Source organism: Fistularia commersonii, chromosome 16 (assembly GCF_037954325.1).
Source record: "Fistularia commersonii isolate RoL2024-O1a breed Wild chromosome 16, RoL_Fcom_v1.0, whole genome shotgun sequence".
NCBI classification, from domain to species: domain Eukaryota; kingdom Metazoa; phylum Chordata; class Actinopteri; order Syngnathiformes; family Fistulariidae; genus Fistularia; species Fistularia commersonii.
Window position 1 is genome coordinate 13,492,761 of NC_141299.1, and position 24,315 is coordinate 13,517,075.

General features: G+C 37.5%; 1 protein-coding gene across 2 annotated transcripts in view; it reads left to right on the plus strand.

The window, feature by feature from the left end:
- The window catches only part of negr1 (neuronal growth regulator 1), a 148,914-nt gene that overhangs the window by 22,978 nt on the left and 101,621 nt on the right, over positions 1-24,315 (plus strand). For both annotated transcript variants that reach the window (XM_086161591.1, XM_086161592.1), the window contains exon 2: positions 19,258-19,496. In XM_086161591.1, the coding sequence (XP_086017717.1) occupies positions 19,258-19,496 (239 nt within the window). The remainder of the gene's footprint in view (positions 1-19,257; positions 19,497-24,315) is intronic.

The following is a 24,315-nucleotide window of genomic DNA, read 5'->3' on the forward strand; positions in this document are numbered from 1 at the left end:
AATCATGACATTTCTCTGTATTTTTCCCCCTAAAGGACCATTTCTATTGGATGAAGTCTGTCATACATTTATGGTTAAACAAACATATACATGACAAAACAGTTTTCCTTTTCAGCATAGCTCTGTTTAATTGCACTCTAGAATACCTGGCACAACTTATTTTACTTACATTTGTCAGTAAAATCACTGTTTAAAATTAAGCATCCTCAGGTTTTAATTGGTTTTTGTTTTGTTTATTTTCCATGTCTCACACGAAAGTAACTAGTTCTTTAGAGTTTGTGTTCCCACACTGGTTTCATATAAGCATGATGCTGATTGATGATCGTTGTCATTGTCTTAAGATCAAGTTCAATTTGCAAATTCTGTGATTGCCAGAATGAACTTAGATAAAGACTTCAAATTTTGTTGAATTACAGATTATTTGGTAACTCTACTTGTGCTTACATTTGAATAAGTTACGACAAGTCTTTACGAAAATACATTTCAAAATGCTAAATTCCTTTATGCTATCACAGTATGTCAGGACTACAACTTAGAAGTTTGGAGCCAAGATGGTGGTTTGTTAAGCTTTCTTTCAATTAATCCTATGTAGTGCATGTTTTTTCTGTAGGCATTTAAAGTTTGAATATAACAAGGAGTAGCAGACTTTCTTAAATTTTCTTTGCCAAAAATGTGTTGTGTCTTTGCTAATCCATCATGACACTTTGGTGTAAGATGCAACTTGTGGCTCCTGTAGAATTCACAGATTAATTATTAACTGTTTTTCCCCTACCCTGTTTTACCCCGTAATTCTTGTTTCAAAAATCTGACTAGACCTGCTTTGATAAGATTGATCCTTTAAGATACTAATGAATTCAGAAAATAAATGATAATTCATAGTTTGTGTTTTTAGTTTTTTACATGCTATTGAAAAAGCATCTCAGAGCCTTTAAACCTCACTGACTCTGGTCATCAGCCAGTGTGTTTATTGATCTGCCTGATAGCTGGAGCTCTTCCAGAACAATAGAAAATACAATAAATGCATCTTCAAAGATAAACCTCCTATTTATAGACTAAGAGGGTAGAGTGCATTGCTTTGTTGATGTGAGAAGTGGATGATTTAAGTGCCTTGTCAGGAGTAGACGTACAGGATTGTTATCATATTGGGTGCACCATTTTAACACAGTCCTCATCAGCATGTCTTCACTGCAGGTTGCTGAACTAATTTCTATGTGCAAGGGACTTGGTCTTATTGAAGCAAAAAGGGACCAGGTACTGTTCAAGCTGTGTTAGAAAATAGATTCCATAAAGATCTTGCTTTCACTGCTGACTTGTTTTTCAATGTCTATGCTGAGCAGTTGCAACAACACCTGTTTAACATTTTCTCCATTCATACAGTGAATAGGAAGCTAGCACAGCTGCTTTTGGGCTCTTAAGATACACTCTTACTTACATGTAGGTATTGTATTCTAGTATTTAGGTTATATCACAAACACACATAATGGAATTAATATTTCCCATCCTATCAAGTTGTCTGGAGCCTGAATTAGAAGTAAAAAAAAAACAAAAACAATCTCATTCTATCAAATGGAAAGCGTGTCAGTGGAAAAACCCATTATGTTTGCCTGGAGGCAGCTTCATATGTAACACTGTTCTCTTTAACAGGGTTATTTAGCAGAGCTTTGGGCCATCTTCAACTGCTCGCGTGTTTTTAGAAACCAATTCGCAAAAATCATACAGGTTATAAAGTCTGCAGCCCAAACACCATATTTTTATCGTTGGACTTCCGTATTCGTCCAATTTAGACCTTTAGCAGACTAAACTGTTTTCAGTCATTTTGCCATTCGTTGGAATTACCAATCCTATAAACTGTTGAAAGTGCTAAATTACAAAGCACTTGAGTATTGTTATCCCACACTTACTGTAATGGAAAGGAGGTGTCTGAATCACAACATCAATATGGTGAAGTAAGTCTTGACAGCAATAGATGAGGTGTATTTATTCATTTATTTATTTGTGTATTTATTTTACCGTGGAATCATCAGCTAGGCTCCTTGAACTCCATAGAGAACAGTTTTGTATATTAGTGTACTTGCTCATTTCTATGGGCTGATTTAAATTTGTGCAATGTTGGTAATGAGCAAAAGAGCTAGTGAAGCACCATAATGCCCAAAGAATGGATTGCAAATTGTTCTCTGCTGGGTATTTATATATTTATTTTTAAACCATTTTTATCTTGGCAGCTGAGATGGTATAGTCCCAGTTGCTGCAGAAATTTACATGGCCTTAATGAACCTGTTTGCTTAGACATTCATCTGCTGTGCCGTTTCCAAAGTCAGGCCCAAAACTGTCAAGTAAGAAGCTGCAACAGCTGGAGCTTTGCCAGAGCATCTAGAGATGTTTTTATGACTCAATACAAACTTTTGCATTGTCTTCCAAAACAGTTTTGTTTTGTTTTCATCATTGATGAGATTAACAGAATAGAATAATGGTATATCAGGATTTAGGTGGGTTGCTGAATTACACTTTATTGTGCTGTGTGTCAGTTACCTGGGTCGTTTTGGCGTAAAACTTATTGTGTCATTTTAAGTTTCTAATCATCGTCAAGCCAATTTATCTTTATTTTCATTTTCTCTCAATTCAGATACCAGGGCTTGATCTGAAGAGCTTTTCCTGACAATGACAACAGTTTCGTCTTTGACAAAACAATACCCACATTTAGCTCCATCCAATTATGCACAAGAAGGTCATTTAGTAGCAATTGGCTCAGAAAATGACAATCGATTAAGCAAAACGCAATGTGCACAACTTTCTTTGTAATTTTATTTTACGCCTCACAAAAGGCACTTGTTTTGACAAAATGCAAAATACCTTTTAGCTGTTGTTACCAAATTTATTCTGGTTAACTTTCTTACAGATTTATGCCAGGACTTCCAATCTATTCCAATTGCTTACCTATATTCAAAGACTGAAAAAATAAAATTGATTACAAATTCAATTAAAAGTGCAGGATTGTGGACTATATGTGCATGACTCCTGCCTGCCTATGCTTAAGCCTTTTTAAATTGCTATCATTTTCGCTTGAAACTGTTGAATTAATAAAAGAAGTTTCAGTGTCCCAACGCTGATATACGTTAAACATGTACTATTTTTTTAATCTGTTGAACTGTTGGTATTTTCCCTAGTCATCATGGATAATTATTTGTCCTTTGTCTTGATAATTTCTTGCCCTTGCGGGCGGTGTGGCACAGGAGGTAGATGGTCAATCGTCTTTGGAGACGAACATTCCTGGTTCGATTCCCGGCTCCTCCTAGTGTGTTGAAGTGTTGTTGAGCAAGACACTGAACACATGAAATGGACACACATAACCCCTAACTGCTCCCCTGGCGCTGTCGTACGGCAGCCTAGTGCTCACGGTTCATCCATGATGGGTGAATTGCAGATAACAAGCTTCACCATGGGGATTAATAAAAGATAAACTATTATTAAATCATGCATATTTTCTGTTTCAATGACACATAATTGTTCACCATCGCACTAAGTGCATTTTCTGCACTTAGAGGAAAAAAAAATATTGGAAGCAACAGTCTTTTGATATCTTATGTTCATCAGTTAGCTCACACTATTTGGTTCAGCTTCCCTTTAACACACTGACCACAGGTTGTTATTGTCTGAGTTTACTCTTCTGGGTTTTGATTGTTTTTCACCCTGCTGTCCACCACTTGATTGAGATAAGTACACCAGATTTTAAGACAGACAAGGAGTGAGTACCACTTGAACCCATGTTGTGCAGGCTGTTTGACATTCGTCAGGTACCAATGGATTCAGTCATGGTTTCCTGACTTGTGTCTTTCAGCATGTCTTTAAGTCAACTAGGCCACTCATTGATATCTTTAAGTGCCCTCATTGTCTTCTTTTCTCCCTAATATTGTCCTTTGGATGTTTTAAAGGGATCAAGACTCAGAATTTAGAATGTGTTCTATCAATATAACTACATTTTAAAATCCCCGTTATGAATCACAGACCCTGTTTGGAGTGAGCCTTAAACTGAGCATAATCCTTGCCAAATAGACTGGCAATTAGCTTAACTAAGGACTTGTTGGTCCTTGCCAACACACAGGCTCTGCATTTTAAACAGTGAAGCATTCATTGAATTTTTTGCATTCATCCAACCTTCTGCCTCTCCCTCCAATGCAAACACGCCAACTTGCAATTTTTTAACAGAAAAGGCATTTTACAAAGTTCTGCAGCACTTGTTTTTAATACCGTTATAGATGTTCATACATTTTGACACCAATGCAGCTCTGGCCCAAACTAGTCTTTCATTCATTTAGTCATTGATTCATGCATGCATGCATCCATTTGCTTATTTTCTATACCTCTTATCTTGCACACAGACTCACAGGGGTTCTGTGAGGCAAGAAGCGGGGTTCAGCTCTAACCAGTTGCTAGTCAGTCACAGGACTAAACATGAATACCTAGAACTGTTTTCTCTCATTTTCATATATGGAGAATTGAAAAACTTCTGTCGACCTACAGCATGAATTATGGAATAGAAATGCAGAGAAAACTCACACAAGCACAGAACATGTGAAAGCACCCGTCTGAATAAAACCAGAAACTGGTGCTGTCAGTTGGGAGTACTAAACACTACCACAGTGCTACTCAGCCTAGAGTCTTAATACCATAATATTTTAATACTCACATTGTTATACTCATTAGAATAGAAACTAAATGGTTCCAGGCTGCCTCCGAAACACCTTATGATATTTTCCCTAGCTCTGATAATGAATTTTTGTGACATTAGTTGTAACATTACAGAAGTGAGAACAATGAATCAATTTGTATAACCCTATGAGACAGGTAAAAAAAAAGGTAAACCATTAGCAGGTTGGCACTAGTAGGGCATGCAAAATATGGCTATACTCGTGGAGCCTCCTGCTGGATATATTTATTCCATTATTTGTAGATGACTGAAACCAGTTAAGTACTGTGGCAATTGCTTATTTTCCTTTTGTCAGGATGATGAATGTGGTCACACCTATCGGACTGTGCAAGGGGTTCCAATGTCCTATGACAATGAAGGATTGTCCATTTGTGCCATGAACAGAGCACATCAAAACCAGAGGATAAAGCCCTCAAGGAAAGCAATAACAAACACCCCCTTGTTACTGTCATTGTTTATGACAGGAATTTTCAAGCAAGGCAATTTTCCCTTTCATATGCATAAAGTGGAAATGTGGAACATTAAATGGTGTGATCTTCCATATTATGGGAGAATCACCGTTTATCAACACATTTAGTAAATATGAGCTTACAAGAGGCATAACTTGATGACAAAACCATCAAAACCACCACAGCAAAGGAATTTTGCAATAAATTACTTGTTTTATTTTATGGTAACACTGTTTAAATGGCCTGTAAATTATAGCACAATACATCAGAAAAATACATAAAAAAATTATCATATGAATCAATGTATTGCCGTTATGCCGACTAAATGTTGTCAAAGCTACATATTACAAAAAAAAAAAGTTCATGTTTTTGTACATTGTAAAGTGTGGTATACATTGTGTTAACAATAACATGTTGATCACGCAAAATTTTTATATACTGGATATATATATATATATATATATATATATATATATATATTTAAATGTAGTCAGCAGACCCCCTTTAAAACTTTACAAATATTTTGCTTTGTCAGTTCACAGTGGTAAAGGGGGATGTTTCCTATGTTCATAACAGACTGGTTAACTTCTGTTATGTTGCAACGTACGTATGCCATTTCGGAGAAATAAGGAAATGTTAATATTTTGTTTTTTGAATGGTACCTTTTTGTAAGCATCACCGAAAGAAATGTGTTGGAGTCTCCTACGAGGGAGTGTGTTTATTCATTTATTTTTCTCCTCAATTCATTGGGTGGACACATTTGCAGTGCTATGCAAAGCTCTCAATATTACATTCCATCTGTGTCCCTACTCTCACCTTTGTTCATGAACTCTGGGTCATGACTAAAAGAATAAGGTTCCAGATACAACCCGCTGAAATGAGTTTCCCTCTGCAGGGTGGCTGCGCTTAGAGATAGGGTAAGGAGCACAGACATCCGAAGTAGGGGGAAGCTTGGAGTACAGCCTCTGGTCCTTTGAGTCAAAAGGAATCAGCTGAGGTGGTTGTGACACCTGGTAAGCATGTCTCCTAGCCACCTCCCGTTAGAGATGATCTACGCCTGTCCACCTGGAAAGAGCCCTTGTGGTAAACCCAGATTATGCTAGAATCAGAATTAGAGAAACTTTATTTGTCCCAGAAGGGCAATTGAAGAGAGATTATTTATCCAGTCTGACCAGGGAACATCTTGGGATCCTCCCCTGGAAGGCCTAATTTGTGTTGCTGGAGAGAGGGATGTGGGGGTTAACCTCCTCGGTCTGCTGCCACTACAACCCGACCTGGGATAAGCGGTTGGGGAAAAAAGTGAATTAATAATTCACAGTGCTACTTATTATGAAGAACCAAAGATAACCTTATGAAATTAAAATGAATTAAACTCTGTCTTTAGAATCAATCCAATGGAGCATAGTAAACTGATCTGTAAAAACCTTCTTGCTTTAGGCTTTCAGGCAGCTCTTTCCAACAACCAGCCTTGAGCGTTGACCTAACTCTCTTACTTAATTTCCCTCCTGGCACACAGCCGAGTCTCATCTGACACTTGGATGGCGATTAGTATAGGTAAAGTGTTCTGTCGCACAATCTGCAACTAGACAATAACAAAAGTCCAAACACACAGACACACTCACTGTTATACAAGCTTTATCCTATAAAACACTCAAAAAACCTTTGTCTATGGACCATCTCTGATCATCGCTTATGTGATAATTGATTGAGGACTATGATGAAATTGTTTTGATTCTGGTACGTGCATGGTATGATATCAGCAGTTGTGAAATCTGGGTGATTTTATTTCTTTTTTTGTATAGTGCTTAAGATGAAACATATGTAAATAAAAGCAGCATATAAACAACTGATTTTCTTGTAAAACAGGAAAAGGTGACCTTCCACAACACATTGAATCATGAAGCTGAGCAGACATGAAGCTTGTTTGGCAGTTTGAGCAGTGAAAGCTTGAATTCCCTCAGTGTCGAGTAGCTCTCCCTTAACTCTTTTCTCTCTCTCCAACATGGCCCCTATCCTGCTGTCGATGCACCATGTTTAATAACACCTCCGTATGAGTTTTACAGTGCTAGTGCTAATCCTCCTCGTGCCCAGGGGACCGATGGGTAGTGGAGTTTCTGGGATAGTGATATATTTCACAGATTTTTTTTTTTTTTTTTTACTGTACAAGAGACAATGTTTTGATTTTCCTGCAATTAATTGAGCACTTGTGATTTAGAAGCTGACTTAACATGTCATGCTGAATACTTTTACATTACCTTTTCACACAAGTTACATAACCACATTTTAAATAGTTACGGGGTTATTAAAAAAGAAAAAAACACAGTTAACGGAAGATCATTTCCAGTCTTGTTGTCGTATATGTTTGCACATGTTTGATGAAGATGTACAAACTTAAAAATGAGGACAGAAAAGCAGAGTGAGAAAGGTTGACAGAGAGAGGAGGATTAGCAGGACCTGCACACAGATGGCCGTGGGAAGCAGATGTCCCAGTTGAGCTGTTCAGGGTAGTCCCTGCCAGCTCAAAAACGGTAACAGAAGTATGCGGAGCAAAAAGGCTACCTCGAAACGGGTGGCTAGATTTGAGAAAGCAGATGCTAATCAATGTGTTCCCTGCATAGAAATGTCCCCAGGAATACCACAGTAGAGAGAAACAGCAATGCCCCTTTAGATTTTTGTTTTCAACTGCTGTTCAATATTGTTGTCATGTAGACAATCTTTAGATGCATTTAAAAATCAGTACAGTAAAAATGCAAAAAAAAAAAAAAAGGTACAAATTCCATGTTGAAGATAAAATGCTAAAAATCGCATCTGCTGTCTTCTGCAATCAGAAACAGACAGAGATCAGCACCAGGTCATCGTGCAGTGTCAACCCAAACACTCCCACCAGCCAAGCCATTACCAAGTGGAAAATAAATTGCTTCCATCTGCAGAGCGTAATTCATTCTTCCAGCCAACTCACCATTCACCTGCTCATCAAGATCGTAGGAATGGAAATCCCAAAAAGGTCATCCTACAAATCAAAACTCTAAAAATCACAACAGACACCCCTAGATAAGTCATATGCCCAATTATTCACCATTATCTGTATAATGACATTAATATTGCTTCAGCCTAGTGACATAATACTACTTCTGTCAAAATAAGCATATGTAGCAAAACCTTTTGGCTCACAGTTTTGATGTCACCCTTTACGAAGACAAAGCAGTACTGTTGTCCTGGTGTCTGGTGCTTGTCAGGCACCCACGGATTTTTTCCAGTTTGATACTTAGGTGTTTAATTCAGATGTGAAATGCAGTTTTCTATCTTTATGTTCTCTTCTTCACTTTTGATTTCAAAAGGGAAGGAGACGTGTTTTGATGAATATCAAATGTCAATCATTGCATGCTCAAAAGTAATGAACTGAAGGAAACTGAGTTCCTGAAACAATGCATTTGTCTAATTTTTATTGGATAGTTACATTTTAAGGATCCTTAAAATATACCGCTTTCCAATACATGTTTTGATGCTGTACATTTCAACCAACATGGGATATTGAATTTAAACTTTTAAACTATGTTCTGCCTTATGGGTACAACACCATAGTGAAATTACCAAATAAAAAACAAGTTGACCTGTCATGCCTACCTGTCATTGGTAGGCATGCTTACCTTGACTTAAATAAACAATGCAGTTACTTGTATGTTGTGTTAAGATTCAGAAATTAGCCATTCAAACCTGCTCTTATTAGTTGCAGAGTCACAAAGAAAAACAGAGCTGAAAGTTACCATAGATGATTTCAGAGAAACAGAAGAAATCTCAGTACTGGTAAGCTAAAGGTCCATTCTTGAATTGTCCTACTTCTGCTACAATTCCCTTTGTCATTAGACAACAAACTATTCGATAAATAACCTGTTTCATTTGTTTATGTATGGCAGTTTTTTATAAAAATATCTTCTTTTTTGTTTGTTTTGTTTGGGGACTCAAGTTTATCTTAATAAATGTATATTCCCCTCCAGTGTCTATCGAGGCGCTGGCTTAGAATTTGAGCCCGTTCCCTGACCATTGCTTCTCATGGATGGGTTAACTGATTTTTTTTTTTTGGTTCAGTTTATAAGTAAATATTTGTGTGATAAATAGTCATTTCTTTCTTAATAGCTTTAAGGGAATCAATAATCTGAATTAATCAAGAGTTTACTCAAGCGTCTCTTAAAATGATTTTCGGTGGATAAATTAGCCCAAGTAAAAAAGATAGTGTTCAATTAGAATATTGTCTCACCAGCCTGGTTCATCTGTTTGAATTGACCTGTTTTTGTTTGCCCCTTGATGGGGTTCATCTGGGAATATGTAAAGACAGCAATTGATTCTTGTTTTTGGTATGAATGTGAGACAATCCTGATCAAACCTTAGGAAGCATTGTGCTGTAATATACTGTTTTCTCCTAAGATGATTGGTATGCTTTCAGAAGGTGCTCTTTTTCTGTTTCCCTTTAATTTGAAACACACCGGTAGTTGAAGAGATGCATTGACACATCGACAGGAATGAAATGGGACTAAGATCCATTTTCATCACCATGGAATATTATCATCGCCTTTGCTTGTACAATTGACAGAATATAGCCACTCCGAGAAACAGAGTTATAAGTGGTATTTGAAGCAGTTTTATTCAAAACTATCCTTTCTGCATAAATGAACATCAGTGAATGCCCCCGATGGGGTACACAACAGTGCCGGCATCAGAGATAGCAAATGTTTATTAAATCAGGCACATGTCATCCGGTAAAGGAGGAGTTGGTTTGTAAACTGGCATGGAGGGGAAGAAGGAAGGTTATACAGACGGCAGCTGTTTAAATAAGAGGTGCTGAATGGCAATTGCCATTAGAATGCAATTGAATGCATGTGAAGTGATGACTGAATCATCATCTGTCGTCAAATGGTTTCAGCTGATTATCAGCGAATATACCAGGTTGTCTTTGTGATTTGACTTTCTGGCCTGCCTAAACTAATGTTGTCCTACTTCAGTTTGTATTTTAGATGCCTTGCTACAGAAAGACAATCCATGTCCCTAGAATATTTTGATTGTCTGCCTCCGCCTATGTGCCCGTGTGTGTGCGTGCGTGCGTGCGTGTGCGTGTTAGAGAGAGAGAGTTACGAGGTTTTTAACCTAAAGTGATATATTCCTATGCTAGTGTTACATATTTCCTCCGTGATGTTATGAATTTCATTGCTGTGCCTGTGTAGACTTGAGCTGGAAGGCTCTTCAGATGTGTCCCATAGCCACAGTCAACAGGATTATTTTAGGGATTAAGGGCCTGGTGCTCTGTACCTTGGTTGCACAGCACTACAATATATCCTTATTCTCCTCCATTCTTTGTAAAGCATGTCATTCCAACCCTAAAATGTATAGTATCCACTAAGTTAACACAAATTACACTTATACTGACTGCGCAAAGTTTTCACTATGTAAAATCAGATATATTTTTAGACATGGATCATAATATAAATAAACTCTTAATAGCGGGTATTATTGCAGAGATACTGTTGTATTTGTTATCTGTTTCATGTAGCTTTAGCTAATATAAAGCACTAATCTTTACATTTTAAAATGGTCATCATAAACCAGGAAAATTACAGTCTTGTGTTGTTTTTCTTTAGTTATGCTGATTTAGCCCAGCGACTGACCAGATCATCCTAATTGTGTTACTATCATGGTACATTTATTCAACACTTATGTTACACTTAAATGTTATGTTACATTTAATCAATATCAGTCAATGTAACCCTAACCCGACACAAATTCAGACTATTGGTTTTTGCCTAATGGTAAGACAATTAGTGTTTTTCGAGCATGACACCAATGCTTGGCAATTCAAATGGGGCTGGGCTCTTGAACCTTAATATTGTCATTTGAAGATTTACTAGTAGGCTAAATTATTTTTATAGGCAGTGAGGCATTGAAAAGGACTCGAAGCCAAATGATTGCATCTCTCTTAATTTGTTCAAGGACTAAAATAGAATCAGCTGTCTCAGACTTTACTATATAAAAAGAAAATGCCTCAAGCGTATGGAAGTAATATCACTGGCCCCCATTTGGGCCCCTCCAAAACAATAATTCAAATTGCCAATGCTAAACGAAAAAAGCTTAACCTTTACACCAGATGTTTATATACAGTTATACCATGCGTCCTGTATTTGACAGTGTTAAGTGTTGTTGAGCTATTATTATTTATTATTATTAATGTTATTCATAATTATAGCAGTAGCATTCCAAGGTTGATTAAATATTAAGTAAAATGTGTGATTAAACAAAAGAGCAGGGTTACTTGCGATTTAATGGCTTAAATTTAAACTTTGCATCATGTTTCAAAAAAAGCTCAGACTTGCATAACCTGTATGGATGTGTGTCTGTATCGCCTTTCAAATAGTGTAGGAAAAAAAATAGAACAGTCAAATATGAGCTACTGTGAATTAATTTTAGAAAATGAAATCTTTGAAGACAGTGCCAGGAAGGATATCTACAGATGAGGAACTTGGAAAACAATTTTATCAAGCAAATATAAATTTGGGTCAGCAAGACGCCCCAGTGTTAATTATGGTGTCTGATCAAAGAGCTTCAGTCAGTTTGGCTAAACGGATTACAATCTACTTTTCTCACCAGCTGCTGTACTGTAATTAATGGTTTGTCATCATTCTCCATTCATGTGAGGTGCTCAAACATCAGCTTATCATCTTCTTATTTGCACATTGAGTCTAATCACTGGGGGTTGAATTGAACTTTTTATTTGTGAGCCAGATTCCAACAGAAAAAAAAACATGTTTGTGATGAGGCTGGTTTCTCTACAGTCACTTGTCAGAAGCAGGGATAAGAAAAAGTATCAATTAGTGTTTGTTTTAGATGTCAGTGCTGCCAGATCCTGGATGCTCATGGATTCATTGTGGAATGAATTATCTGAGATTTGTCTAAATTGTGGGAAGTCTGTATCCTCATGGTTATGAGAGAGGAGGGCTTGTTGATGGTATAGTCCAACTTGCATACTATGTTGGCTGCTCTGCCTGATTGATGAGATAAACAAACAAAATGACAGATGATAAACCTAGACAGAGCTACTGGGCTTTTTGTTTGATATATATGCAATCAATTCAAATGGTGTTAAAGTAAAGCTTTTCCTATTTTGTCATGGAAAAGTACATATGACAAAAAATGCTCTTTCATTGTCTCTCCATTTGCCCCCTCCCCCATCTCTTTTACCCTACAATTATCCCGCTAAACGTTCAAAGCTTAGTACTTGATGAAGAAAAAGATCATGAGAAAAAACAAGAACAAAAAAAAAACAGAACAACAAAAAACAGACAAACAGAAACCAGACACTTAGGAATCCAGTTACTGACGGGTTTCAAGCCAGTGTACTGCTTGTGCTGGTCCCGAGCCCAGATTAATGGAGTGGGCTGTTCAAGGATGGGCATCCAATGTAATACATGTGCCAAATCAATATGCAGAACATAAAAATGATTTCCATAGCAGATCAGTTGGAGTCCGGGTCAACAACCACAGCCACTGTGACTGTAAATCAACAATCAACTTAGCTACTGTTGGTAACAGACAAAAAACACTAAGAGGGGGAAGATGTATCAGGAAATAATGAGTGATGAAGAAAGGTAGCAAAGTGGCGATTAGAGTTTGAAGTCTAATGTTGGTACAATGACAGAAAAAGGTCGTGCGCTCTCTGACATGATGGAGAGAAGTAAAGTACATATGGAATACTTGGTGTGCAAGATACCATGTGGAAAGGCAGTAAGGCCAGAAGGGGTGATGCTGAAGAAGGAATATACGAGGAGTGTTCTAGACATGGGAGGCGTGCCTGACAGAATACTGAGTGTTAAGATAGAGACTGAAGATGTGATGATAAATTTTGATAGTGCTGATGCCCTACAAGTTGGTGTAGGTCAGAGGAGAAGGAGAATTTCAGGAATGAGTTTGATAAAATTATGGAGACAACACCTACGGTTGAGAGATTGATGGCTTGAGTATGTCTCAATGTTCATGTCATGAAAGGGAACAGAGGAGACGAAGGGCAGCTGATGGTCTGGAGGAATGAAGAATGGAAATGCCACTGTTAAATGCATAATTAAAGAAGAGTGAGGAACACTGGGTGACGTACAAGAGCAGAGCGAGGACCGCACAGATGGGCTATATCCTGTACTGCTGATACAATATCCTGTACTTAAGATACAAGCTGGATGAGATTGGTGACCGCAAGATGGAGGCAAGATGTAAGACGCTTGGTGGGTCATCTGGGCAGATGAAAGAAAAGAGACGAGGTGGTGTAACATGGCTAAGCAGATCACCAACAAGAAAAGGTTTGTAAAGGAGCAGTGAGGCAGCTTTGAAGAGAATGAAGAACAGAAAGGCAGTTGGTCCTGATGATGTGTAGTTGGAGGTACGAAAGTGTCTTGAGGAGGTGTTTAGACTTTTTTTTACTCGATTTTTGAACAGCATTCTGGAGAGTTAGAGGGTGTCTTGAAAATGGTAGAGAAGTATACTAGCACCAGTTTGCAAGAACAACGGTGATGTTCAGAGCTGCAGCAACGACAGTGTTTTAAAGCTGATGAACCACGCAATGAAGCTCTGGGGATCAAGAAAAGTGGTTTCAGTTTGTGAGTCGCATAATGTTCGAGGGAGCTTTATCGTTGATTTGTGGATTAAGAAAAATTATACGGCAGAGGGCCGAGGGATGAATTTTGGTACACCATTAGGAGTTCTGGAGTGACAGAAAAGTATGTTACAGTGCTTCAAGATATCCCTAAAGGTAGTATGACCAAATCTTTAAGGTCAACAATTGACAGAGCAATGGAGGCTGTGGAAAAGAGGTTAAGAAACAGTTGCAGGCCTGGTGGACTGGAAAGGAGAAAGGTGTCACGGTTATTTGTGTTGGAAGAGTTGCAGCCAGTGAAGGTAAAGGTTTACAAGATGGTGGTAAGACCTTCCATCCGTACGGCTTAGAGGCAGTGGTTCTGACCAAAAGGCAGGAGGCAGAGCTGGTAGTTGCAGGGATGAAGTTGTTAAAATCTTCTTTGGGTGTGATGAGGATGGACGGTACTAAAAATGAGCACATCAGAGGGGCAGCTCAGATTTGATAACAAAGTCAGAGAAACCAGATTAAGTCAGTTTGGTAAATGCTAAGAGGAGAGAGCGAATAAATTGGTTGGGAAAGGATGTTTGAGATGGAGCTGCCAGGCAAGATAGAAAAGGGAAGACCAAAGAGGAGATTTGTGGATACGGTGAAGAAGGGCATGCAGATAGTGAGTGTGGTATGGCAGGAGAAAAGGGCAACATTGGAATGGACGATCTGCTGCTGTGACCTCTAATTAGGAAGACAAAGAAGACAACACAAAAGCAACGCAACAGAAAATACAAATACAGATATGCATTTTTTTTCACTTGCGAAATATGGATGACCAGCAATGGAGTACTGTGCACTCATGGGTTAATGCCTTTTAAAAGCAAAAGCCTATGGAGATGTGTATTGACAATCAATTGACATAGCATTAATTCATGCTGTATTCCTTTGAGGGAAAAAAAAATACACTGCTCAAGTTATTTATATGAGCATATTCATTTGCCCTATTTTTTTCTTTAATTTCTCTTGCCCATGTTTGTAGTCATCATCTGAAAAAATCTGTTTGGAGGGCCTCATGCAGGGTTGAATGACCAATTCCCCTTGATCTCCAAGAGAAACAGGTCACTGGTTTTCTGAGGGAATACTCATAATAAAGTGGTTTGGCCAAGGGGGGAAATGGAACATCATTATTTTAAGGGTGCAAGGTGCCAAACATCTGCACTGTCACAAAAATACTTTTAATTGATTATTTTCATCCTTTTTGACAGAGGAAAAAAAAACAAACAGATTTTGTTAAAAAAATGGGAATATGGAACTTGTGCAACAGCATCATATAGTTTGAAAGTTGGAAAAAAAAAAAGTTTGGAATATCTTTTGCAAAGGCTGATGCTGACTATTATGTATCCAAATGTACAAACATGATAAGATTCTTTGTATAATAATTGTGGCCTTTTCCTAAGCTCTGTTTTCTAAAGAAGCTAATATTAAGAACTTGAGTATTTGTCATCAAATGGCCCTATTGTAGGTATTTCCTCGAATTTGTGTTTTTCTGTTTTGCAATGTATGGGGAGAGGCGTATGGTTAAAAATATTTTTTCCAGCCTTTCTTGCCGTCTTTCTTTCCCACATTTTAATAACAGCTGATCAGCACTTTTAGATAACATTGCTGTCATGTTACCAGTGTGCCCCGAGTCCTGCATCTCTGAAGCATTTTCCACATTTGGTTTGGTTTATTGGTGAAAAACATTCGCAAAACAACAATGGAACTTCAGCTTACTAACTTTGAATCATGTGTCATCTGCATTGGTGTATTATTGCTTCCTTACAATAGTAACAATAGATATGGCCAATCACTAAAAACCCTGTGTGTGTCATGCACTTTGGATACTGCACTTAGGATCATCAACATAAAGCTCAGTATCTGAGTAGAGAATCTGGAAGTGCTCTATCGTTATAATTATGGCAGATGTTTCGTGTAAAACATTTTTACGTTTTCGTTTTATGACTGAAGCACTTATTCTTCAACACCTTTTGCAGGGCAAGGATTAAACCTGTGCTCAAGGGCTGGGTTATTGAAGCTGTAGATTGTTGTTGACCAAAAAAAAATGCTATTCCTTTTAGAAAATTCAGTCCCAATGTAACAAACTAAGTGGTGCCTTACGTTGCAATTCTTTACATAATTAACTCAAAGTTAAAAATATCTTGCCACTCATGAAGAGAATGTACAAGGTTAATGCATGCTGTCATTTTGTCTGCTTTGTCAGCCATTATGAAGCTTTTCGCTATAAAATTGCTCCCAAGTGTAGGCTTTTGTAGTATTTCTCAAATGTGCTTTTTGTTTTATTAACTTAAATTCATAATTGTTACTCGTGATCTTCACATTTATTAACTAAATTATCCAATAGAAATGTGTCTCAACAGAGCAAATCAAAATATTTGAGAACAAAATATTTTTTTCTTTTGAACTGAAACCAGCTTCACTCAGAGATTTTTTCACTGAGAGACTTTTAAATTCTCAATGGAAAAATGACAGAGACCTGGAAGGGGAGTGACTGGGAAGAACAGAATACCTGATTAAACCCCAAATGGTGTTTTTTATGTTTCATTGCAAGGCATTGATTGACTGTAGCAAGCATCGGGTTATTATTGAATTGGTACAAGAATACCTTAGTTGTCTTATCTTCGGATCTGTGGTCATATCTCGAACAGAAGCACAACTGTCATCTGATTACTTCCTTGTGAGTTGCATCAGGTGGCAGGGAAAATTGTCCTTTGTCACAGATTCTGTGCATGGTCTTCATAGACCAGGAGCAGAGATGTTGCCACGTTGGTGACCGAGGAATTGCTCCTCTCCTTTTTGCAGGAGAAATTTTCCTGGTTCCTCATCACCATATGACCTACAGCAAGCTTGAACAGGTTTGCAGCCAAGTATGACATGGTCAAGCTGAGAATCAGCACCAATTCTTACACCCTAGTTGTGTGGACTGGTGCTCTCCCTGGGAAGGAAGAGATGAGTTGCGTCAAGAGAAGGAACTCGAAGTTCCTTGTTAGTCTTGTGTGTGTGATGGGAGGAAAATAAAGCACAAATTGAAAGAACGTCCTCAGAGCACAACATCAGCAAAATTTGACCACAGCACTTAACCCATCATAGATGACTCATGAGCCGAAGGCAGCTAATCAGCAGTAAGGGGATCAGTGTCTAGCTCAACAAAACTTCAACAAGCTAGGAGGAGGAAGGGAATCAAACCAGGATCCAAGGACAACCGTTCTAACTGTCTGAGCCGAGCCACATCACTCCTTTGGGCAGGCAGATCAGTGCTGCATTTGGTTTTGGTTGGAAGAGGAAGCCAAGCCACGATGCATTGCTCTCAATTCACCACTTAATTTATGCTTCATCTCCCACCAAAAGTTTGGTTTATGACTGACGGAATGAAATTGTGGATTGAAGTGGCTGAAATGAGTTCCCTCTACAATGTGACTGGACTTAGCCTTAGTGATTCTGCCTAGAGCAGATTCATCTCCTCTAATGTAGGAGTCAGCTGAGGTGGTTCACGCTTCTTAAATGTACCTCCCGTTCCAAGTATGTCTACTTTTGTAGGAGGGTCTGTAGTTGACCCAGAACATGCTGGGGGGATTATATATCCTTTCTGCCCTGGGAACGCTTTGGGATCCACCAGAAAGAGCTAGAGTATGTCATTGGGGAAGGGCTGCCAGGGTTGATCCACTCAAACTACTGCCACAGAGACCTTGTCCCAGATAAGCAGTGGTACAGTAATGATGATGAGGATGAAATGATTAATTAAAATCAAAAGGTCAGATTTTAGGCACAACTGGGGAAAAAAAGAAAAGGAGATATACACTTTACAAAATTTGCCCTAGGTTTTATCTTTAATATGTGAACCAGACAGCTGAGCAGGTTAATTACAAATTTAAAGCATGAATAAAGAATACGGAGAATCGCATTTTAAGATGGAGTCTTTAGACTCAGGTCAGAAGGTCCCACAGGTATTACCCATGAAAAAGTAATCTATAAAAGTAATCTGAAAGGTAGACAAACACCTCATTATGTTTTAATGTGTTCTAAGGTATAACATGTCTTCTAAATTGTATATTTTCCTCGGTTTCCCTTTTGTGTCATGTTAAGAATTAAATCACTTTTCAAGCATAAATCATGTCATCTAGAAATCTGCACATATACATTATCGTAAAACGATGATATACATAATGAAGGTATATTCCATCTTGCCTTACTGACAAAGATCCCAAAATGCAAAATTCAGTGTCTTGGGGGTAACCTCAAATACCATAGCAGTTTTTGTTTTATTTTTTTTTCTTTGTGACCATTCAATCTTTCATTTTTGCAACTGACTTGTCCCACCTCTAGGGTAGAGCAGCCTGAACTAAACCATTGTCCTCTAACCAGGTTCCAGACGGATACTTTTTGGCAGGGAGGGTAAAGAGCTTTGTAGTTACTGCCAATTTGATTTATATGGTAGCTTTACAGCTGGTATTGGTAATTGAAAGGGATCTTACAATTGAGGGACATTTAAGTTTCAGCTGTGCACTTGTATTTGATCAGTGTGAATTGCAAAATGAAATATTTCACTTTCAACACTTGTTACGCTGACATTCGCCCTATTACAGCCCTACTTTGTTGCTTTGTTAATTTTTAACTGAAAGCAGAAGAAGTAAGAATAAATGAATAAAATGAATAACTCTTAAAAAATGAGATCTCTCTCTTATTTCAAAAATGGTCAAAATACATTAGCAATACATCATATCGTGAAATATGAATATTGTGACAGTTTCCTGGGGCCTAATGTCCACAGTTCTGAAGTTTTCATCTTTAGAGAGAACAGCATTCATGAAGAGTTTGATTATATACAAGTGTACATTGGCATTGCATTTTCTGCTACACACACCTTTGACTCATCAGTCGTAATAATTAAATGATAATGAAAAGGCACTGAACAAATGGCTATGAATGGGTCCTGCAAAAACCTGGTGGTGCCATATGTGTTTTAATTTTGCACAAATCGGGATGCTATTGACTCCATTACCTGACTTGTTGGGTGACTTACATGACTCAGTGTCAGGTACACTAACCTTTTCTTGTTTTTGAGGTATACTTTATCCTTTCTCCTTCAACATTGATTTTCCACCTATCTTCAGCGTGCGTTGGGGTCCATTCATGTTAGGACATGGCTATGCAACTTTTCTTTCTTTCCAATTTAATTGATTAGGATTTCAGACTTGTTATAAAACCATAATTACCTACAGAACTCGGTAACTGTTTTAGTCATTGTTATGATGTTCTTTCTACAGCAAAGCTAAAATCCAATTCAGTTCCTTGAAACAGTTTTCATTAAAAAAAAAAAAACAACACCATCCATCAGCAAGACTAAAATGTTTTGGCAGCAATCACATTACATCATTAAATTGTGTTCTTTTGTTTTCTGATTACATAACCATTTATCCATGTCCAATGTTTGTGTCTTTTTTTTGTTATAGGTGCTATCTTTTGGATGGGATCTCAAAAGGAGCCTGGCTGAACCGCTCAAGCATCATCTTTGCTGGGAATGACAAGTGGTCTGTTGACCCACGCGTGTCCATTGTGTCTAGCGTTGGAGACAAACATGAGTACAGTCTTCAGATAAAGAAGGTGGATGTAACTGATGATGGCCAGTATACATGCTCCATTCAAAGTGAACGCAACCTACGGCCAAAGCTACTCAACCTCATTGTAAATGGTCTGTATAAATAACCTTTGTTGATTTTAGGCTTATCTGGGCATTTGAAAAAAACTTTCATGACCCTATGATTTAGCCCGCTAAACTTTGAATATGTGAAGCAATGCACAAGCCTCTTTCAATGCCATGAATGCATAAAGATCCGCTTCAAATGTTTGGAATGTCTATAACGGCAGAGGTAATTCTTTTGAGCATTTAAGAACAAAAAACAAAAAATAACTAATGATCTTTTGTTTTGTCATTGGTAGACAAATAAGGATATTTTTTGCCATGCAAGAGAAATGAAGATGGTATTTCAGTTTTATCTAGCACCATGCTAACGTTTCTGTAATTTCATATTGTTATATTTCTCTTATATGTAAATCACTACTACCAACCATTACAGGAGAATGGAGGGGAGACATGAAAATAAATAATTGACCAGCATCCAGATACTGTACCTTGGAACTTGGAATAGAAACGTCTCTACGGAGTGTCAAATACTCAAACAATAGAAATAATTGTGGTCTTTCATATGTCTCAGTAGGGCAAAATAGCCAGTATCAATGAACTATGAGAGATATTATAAAAAAATTAAAGAAAACGTTAAAAACCCAATTAAAAATATTTCTGAATTACCATATTTACCCAGTACCACAAGTAAGAATAAGAAACTAATTAAGAATGATGTATTTTCCTCTTTGCTTTGTGTTGAACATTTTTTATTCTTCTATGGAGACAGGCATATGTTATGGGATCTTTTATGCCAGTAAAACAAAACATAGGCTTGTTGCGTATATTACTGGAAGAAGACCAGGTTTAATCATGTCCCATGGGGTATGTCACAGTACGAATCAGTATTGTTACATTATTGTCATTTTGTGAGTACAATTGAATCTATGAGCAGGTGTTCGGTCAATCAACTTTTAACGTAATAAAGCTCTAGTAGCCTCCTTGGAGGCTGTGGAAATTTAGCCTCATTTTGAATTTCCATTTCTAACAAGGGCAATACTCATATTTCTGTTAAATGATACATTAAGTGGGCTGTTGTGGGCATAGGGACCCAAGTGATCTGAGTATTGTAATTATTGCTTGCTGGAGTGGTGGCTAAGTTTGTATACCAGTGCCTCAATCCATCAGTCTCATGCTTAAGGGGAATTCAGTCCCCTGGAAAATCCATCTCCTTAATGTCATGTTGTACTTTAATACACTCATGAAAAGATTTACAGGTTTCATGGTCCACTTGTTTCTGCATACGTTGAGGTAGAGATGTTAATAAGGTTGCTATCAGCACAGTGCCATTGATGTTTAAACCTTTCTGTTTTCAAGTTTTATTTCACAACATATGTTCATGGGTTGCATTCATTGTCATCGCTTCTGTTGTAGCTGTCAAGAAAAAAATCAAAGTGTTGTATGCTCTCCTGACAAGACAGGGTTTTTTGTCAAAAGCAAACACCAAATAGAATTTATCATTGTGTTTTGAAGTTATATTGGTATTGACAGAAATTATTCTGTATACAGTATATTTGCCTTGGCAGGGATTGAAATTTAATCACATGGAATATTTCTCATGCATGCAAATCTACCTCTTCTTGACCCTTTTATGGTGTTCAGGTTAATAAACCAAATTTAAGCCTCTGTCCTGTTAAACTGTGCAGCTCCCATTTTCTTTTCAGATTTTTACTTATGATTTGGACTATTAAATATTTCATATGGTACATTAATTTAGTCAAGTCTTAATTATAAACGTATTCAGGGTTATTCAAAATAATTCAATGAGATTATTAGTGGTAGGCAAACTAAAATTGCATGCAATAATCTGGTGACAACTTCACTGTTTTTTGCTCTGTGACTAGATCTCTATTATGAAACATTACCATAGGCATATCTTGTTCAAGTCATATCACCCTTACCACCATCAGGGAGGTCTGCATTCTTTTGAGCTATTTTTCATATCAAGAAAAAAAAATATGAGTGCTTATAACTACATTGCTCTTCATATAAAGCTTATAAAGCTGGAATTTGGTGAAGTTTTTCAAAGGAGGTTTGTGAAAAACATGTTTTTTAGCTTTGTGGTGTTACTGGAATAGACTTGACTAACTACTATATATGTGGTGTGTGTATGTATGTATATATATATGTGTGTGTGTGTGTGTCTGTATGTGTGTGTAATATGAAATGGTTGCAAAGTGTATTTGGAGTGGTAGCTCTCCATCACCATGGAAACTGCAACAGAAGTGCATGGAAACATTGCTGCTAACATCTGCTGTAAAACTTCATGCAGCAAAACATTTTGGTTTAAAGCAAACATGATCCAGTATTGTGTTGTATTTTCATACCATCCTGGGTTTCTTATACCATGCAACATTAATTTCTTCACAACCTGTCAAGTATCATCATGTAGGCTCACACTGGAGATGGTACAAAACAAATCATCATTAATCTTCACAGATTTGTATACCTGTCAAGAACATTTTTAAAAAGTGTGACCAGCAGTATTTTACTCTTAGCTTATTGAGGTTTATGCCATTTTTCTAGCAATATGTCAATGTCAGCGTCTCTGGCTGTTGTATTTAAAATTATGGGAATGTGAGTTAGAGTGGCTGTTCATATGAACCTTTAACAAGTACCTTTGGTATAAATATGGTTGTGTTTATCTTTTGAGAGAGCAAGGCAAGCTACAAAGCTTTATGGAATATTGCCCTCTGGCTCACAAAACACTCTAAGATATTGAGCTTGTTCTTTCTGGATTTGTCAGGGCACCTTGGTGGTCCAATACTGTATATGTAAAGGTAGCAGCAAGCAGCAAGTGCTGCAAATTCTTGTGCTCATCGATTTGGTATAAATCTGACTTTGTTTAACTGTAATAAAACAGGTATCCTGTTTTATTTAGCTGTTTCAATTCCCCTTTGTATCAGTCTTGGTGAATTGTTGATACTTTTGAAACCTTTCCCTTGATAAATTCCCAGTAACTTCTTCATCATCACATGTGTGGTGCATAGCAAATTTGAATAGTAAAGTTGTTTATGTTTGTACTGTTATTTAATGTGCTAACAATGCACATATACATTATTTGTATCGTATGTACACCTTAACATTCTGTAGGAGGGCTTTTTCTATCATAACATAATTTCCAATTTACAAATGTTCATGCTCGCTGCCTATGTATGCTGCCACCATGTGTACCAACAGATGTAATGAGGATTTAGTCTTTTTCTGTAGCCTCTTACCTGTTTATAACTGAAAAAGTAATCACGCCAACTCAGAATGATCACATGGCTTGGGCGGTATGTGCCAAGGGCTGAGTCTCTTATTCATCACCCGAATCTTCTTGGGCAGTTAATGAAATGTGATAAATGGAAATAATTGATCAGTTGAGAGAAATGGCCAATTGTCTTGAACATTTGCCTTTTGCAGGGTAAAAAACAAAAACAAAAAAACAACAAATTGCCTTCTAGAAAAAACAAACAATTAAATCAAGTGTGGAGTGCTCACCTGCAGAAAGCAGGCTTTTTCCTACCGGGTATCTGCATCAGTCATGCACCGTGCCTTATTATAGTTGCTGTATGTCAAACTGTGGTCCTCTACTTGGCACGAAGTAACTGGCACTACAGGACCACCGTGTTATTGTTGTCGTTGGCTTTCTGAAGAACACTCTGTAATTGGGAATAACACCAAGGGTGTTTTCAGGTCATGGCAGCTCCTTACTACCGACCATATGTCCAAAAATGAAACCATTGTAAGGTCCCAGCTCTGCTATAGCCGTAATTTCTGATGAATGTGTCCTCTTGGCCACTATTTAGTTAACTTTTCATTTTGATAAATGTATTTATGTCCTTATCCATAGGTGAATAAGGCTATAAGAATAAGATTATCTAAACCTGTGGCCTAGACTGAATGAATTAGCTGTTGGCAACATGCTTTGCAGAAAAATAGTGAAAGTACACTTAAAGGGATCTCTGGTTACCAAGACGTTATTGTACTGTTTGTTCAATACTTGTACCAGCTTCATTAAAATTATAATGAAATCTCTCAACATATGTTAGTTTGTATAAAATTCTACTCTTCACTTGTAGGCCAGCGTTTACATTGCAATGCTGTTTAGATAGTGACATCATGAGGTTACGGGGCTCGGTCCCATTCATTTTACCCTGTGCTGAAAAAAAACAAAAGAAAAGTTTTATGTGTATTTATATCTCTGCTGCTTTAAATAAATGACACGTAGGCTTGCTAGTTATTTGAGTTGGCTGGGCTAATTCCATCTTTCCATAGGTCCTTGCTAGTATATGTTTTATTTAATCAAAATACTAGGAAAGTTGTCAGCATGCATCATGTGTTTGTAGAATGCATTGAACCCACATCCGGATGCGTCACTTGCTGTTACTTTGCTGTTCAGTCAGCAATTGACATTAAAAGCTAGAATTCTCAAGCCTAACCTTTTGTTTAATACATTTTTTTTATCTGGTGTGTATTTTACGTAGCATTACATGATTCAGATCTGGCTGTGGCTCTTTATATCCACTGTTTGTTGATATTTTTAATATCTGTATTTTTCTGTAAGTGTGTTATTGAAGTTAGCTTAGCTTTATAAGACAGTCCATTAGGCTACAATACGTGGCTTCCAGGCACCAATGAAGCTAACTGGCTCAAGACCTGGTTTTGGTTCTGCTAAGTTCTACAGTGGATATTTACTTGATAAGCCTCTCCATGTACAGTAAAGTACAAGTAGGCATCACACTCTCATAATAACAGCAACCTCTTATATAAACATGTTCCTCCTAGATCTAATAGTGGTACCGCCCATGAAGATGCCCCAAATTCCCCAAAGTACCATCAGATG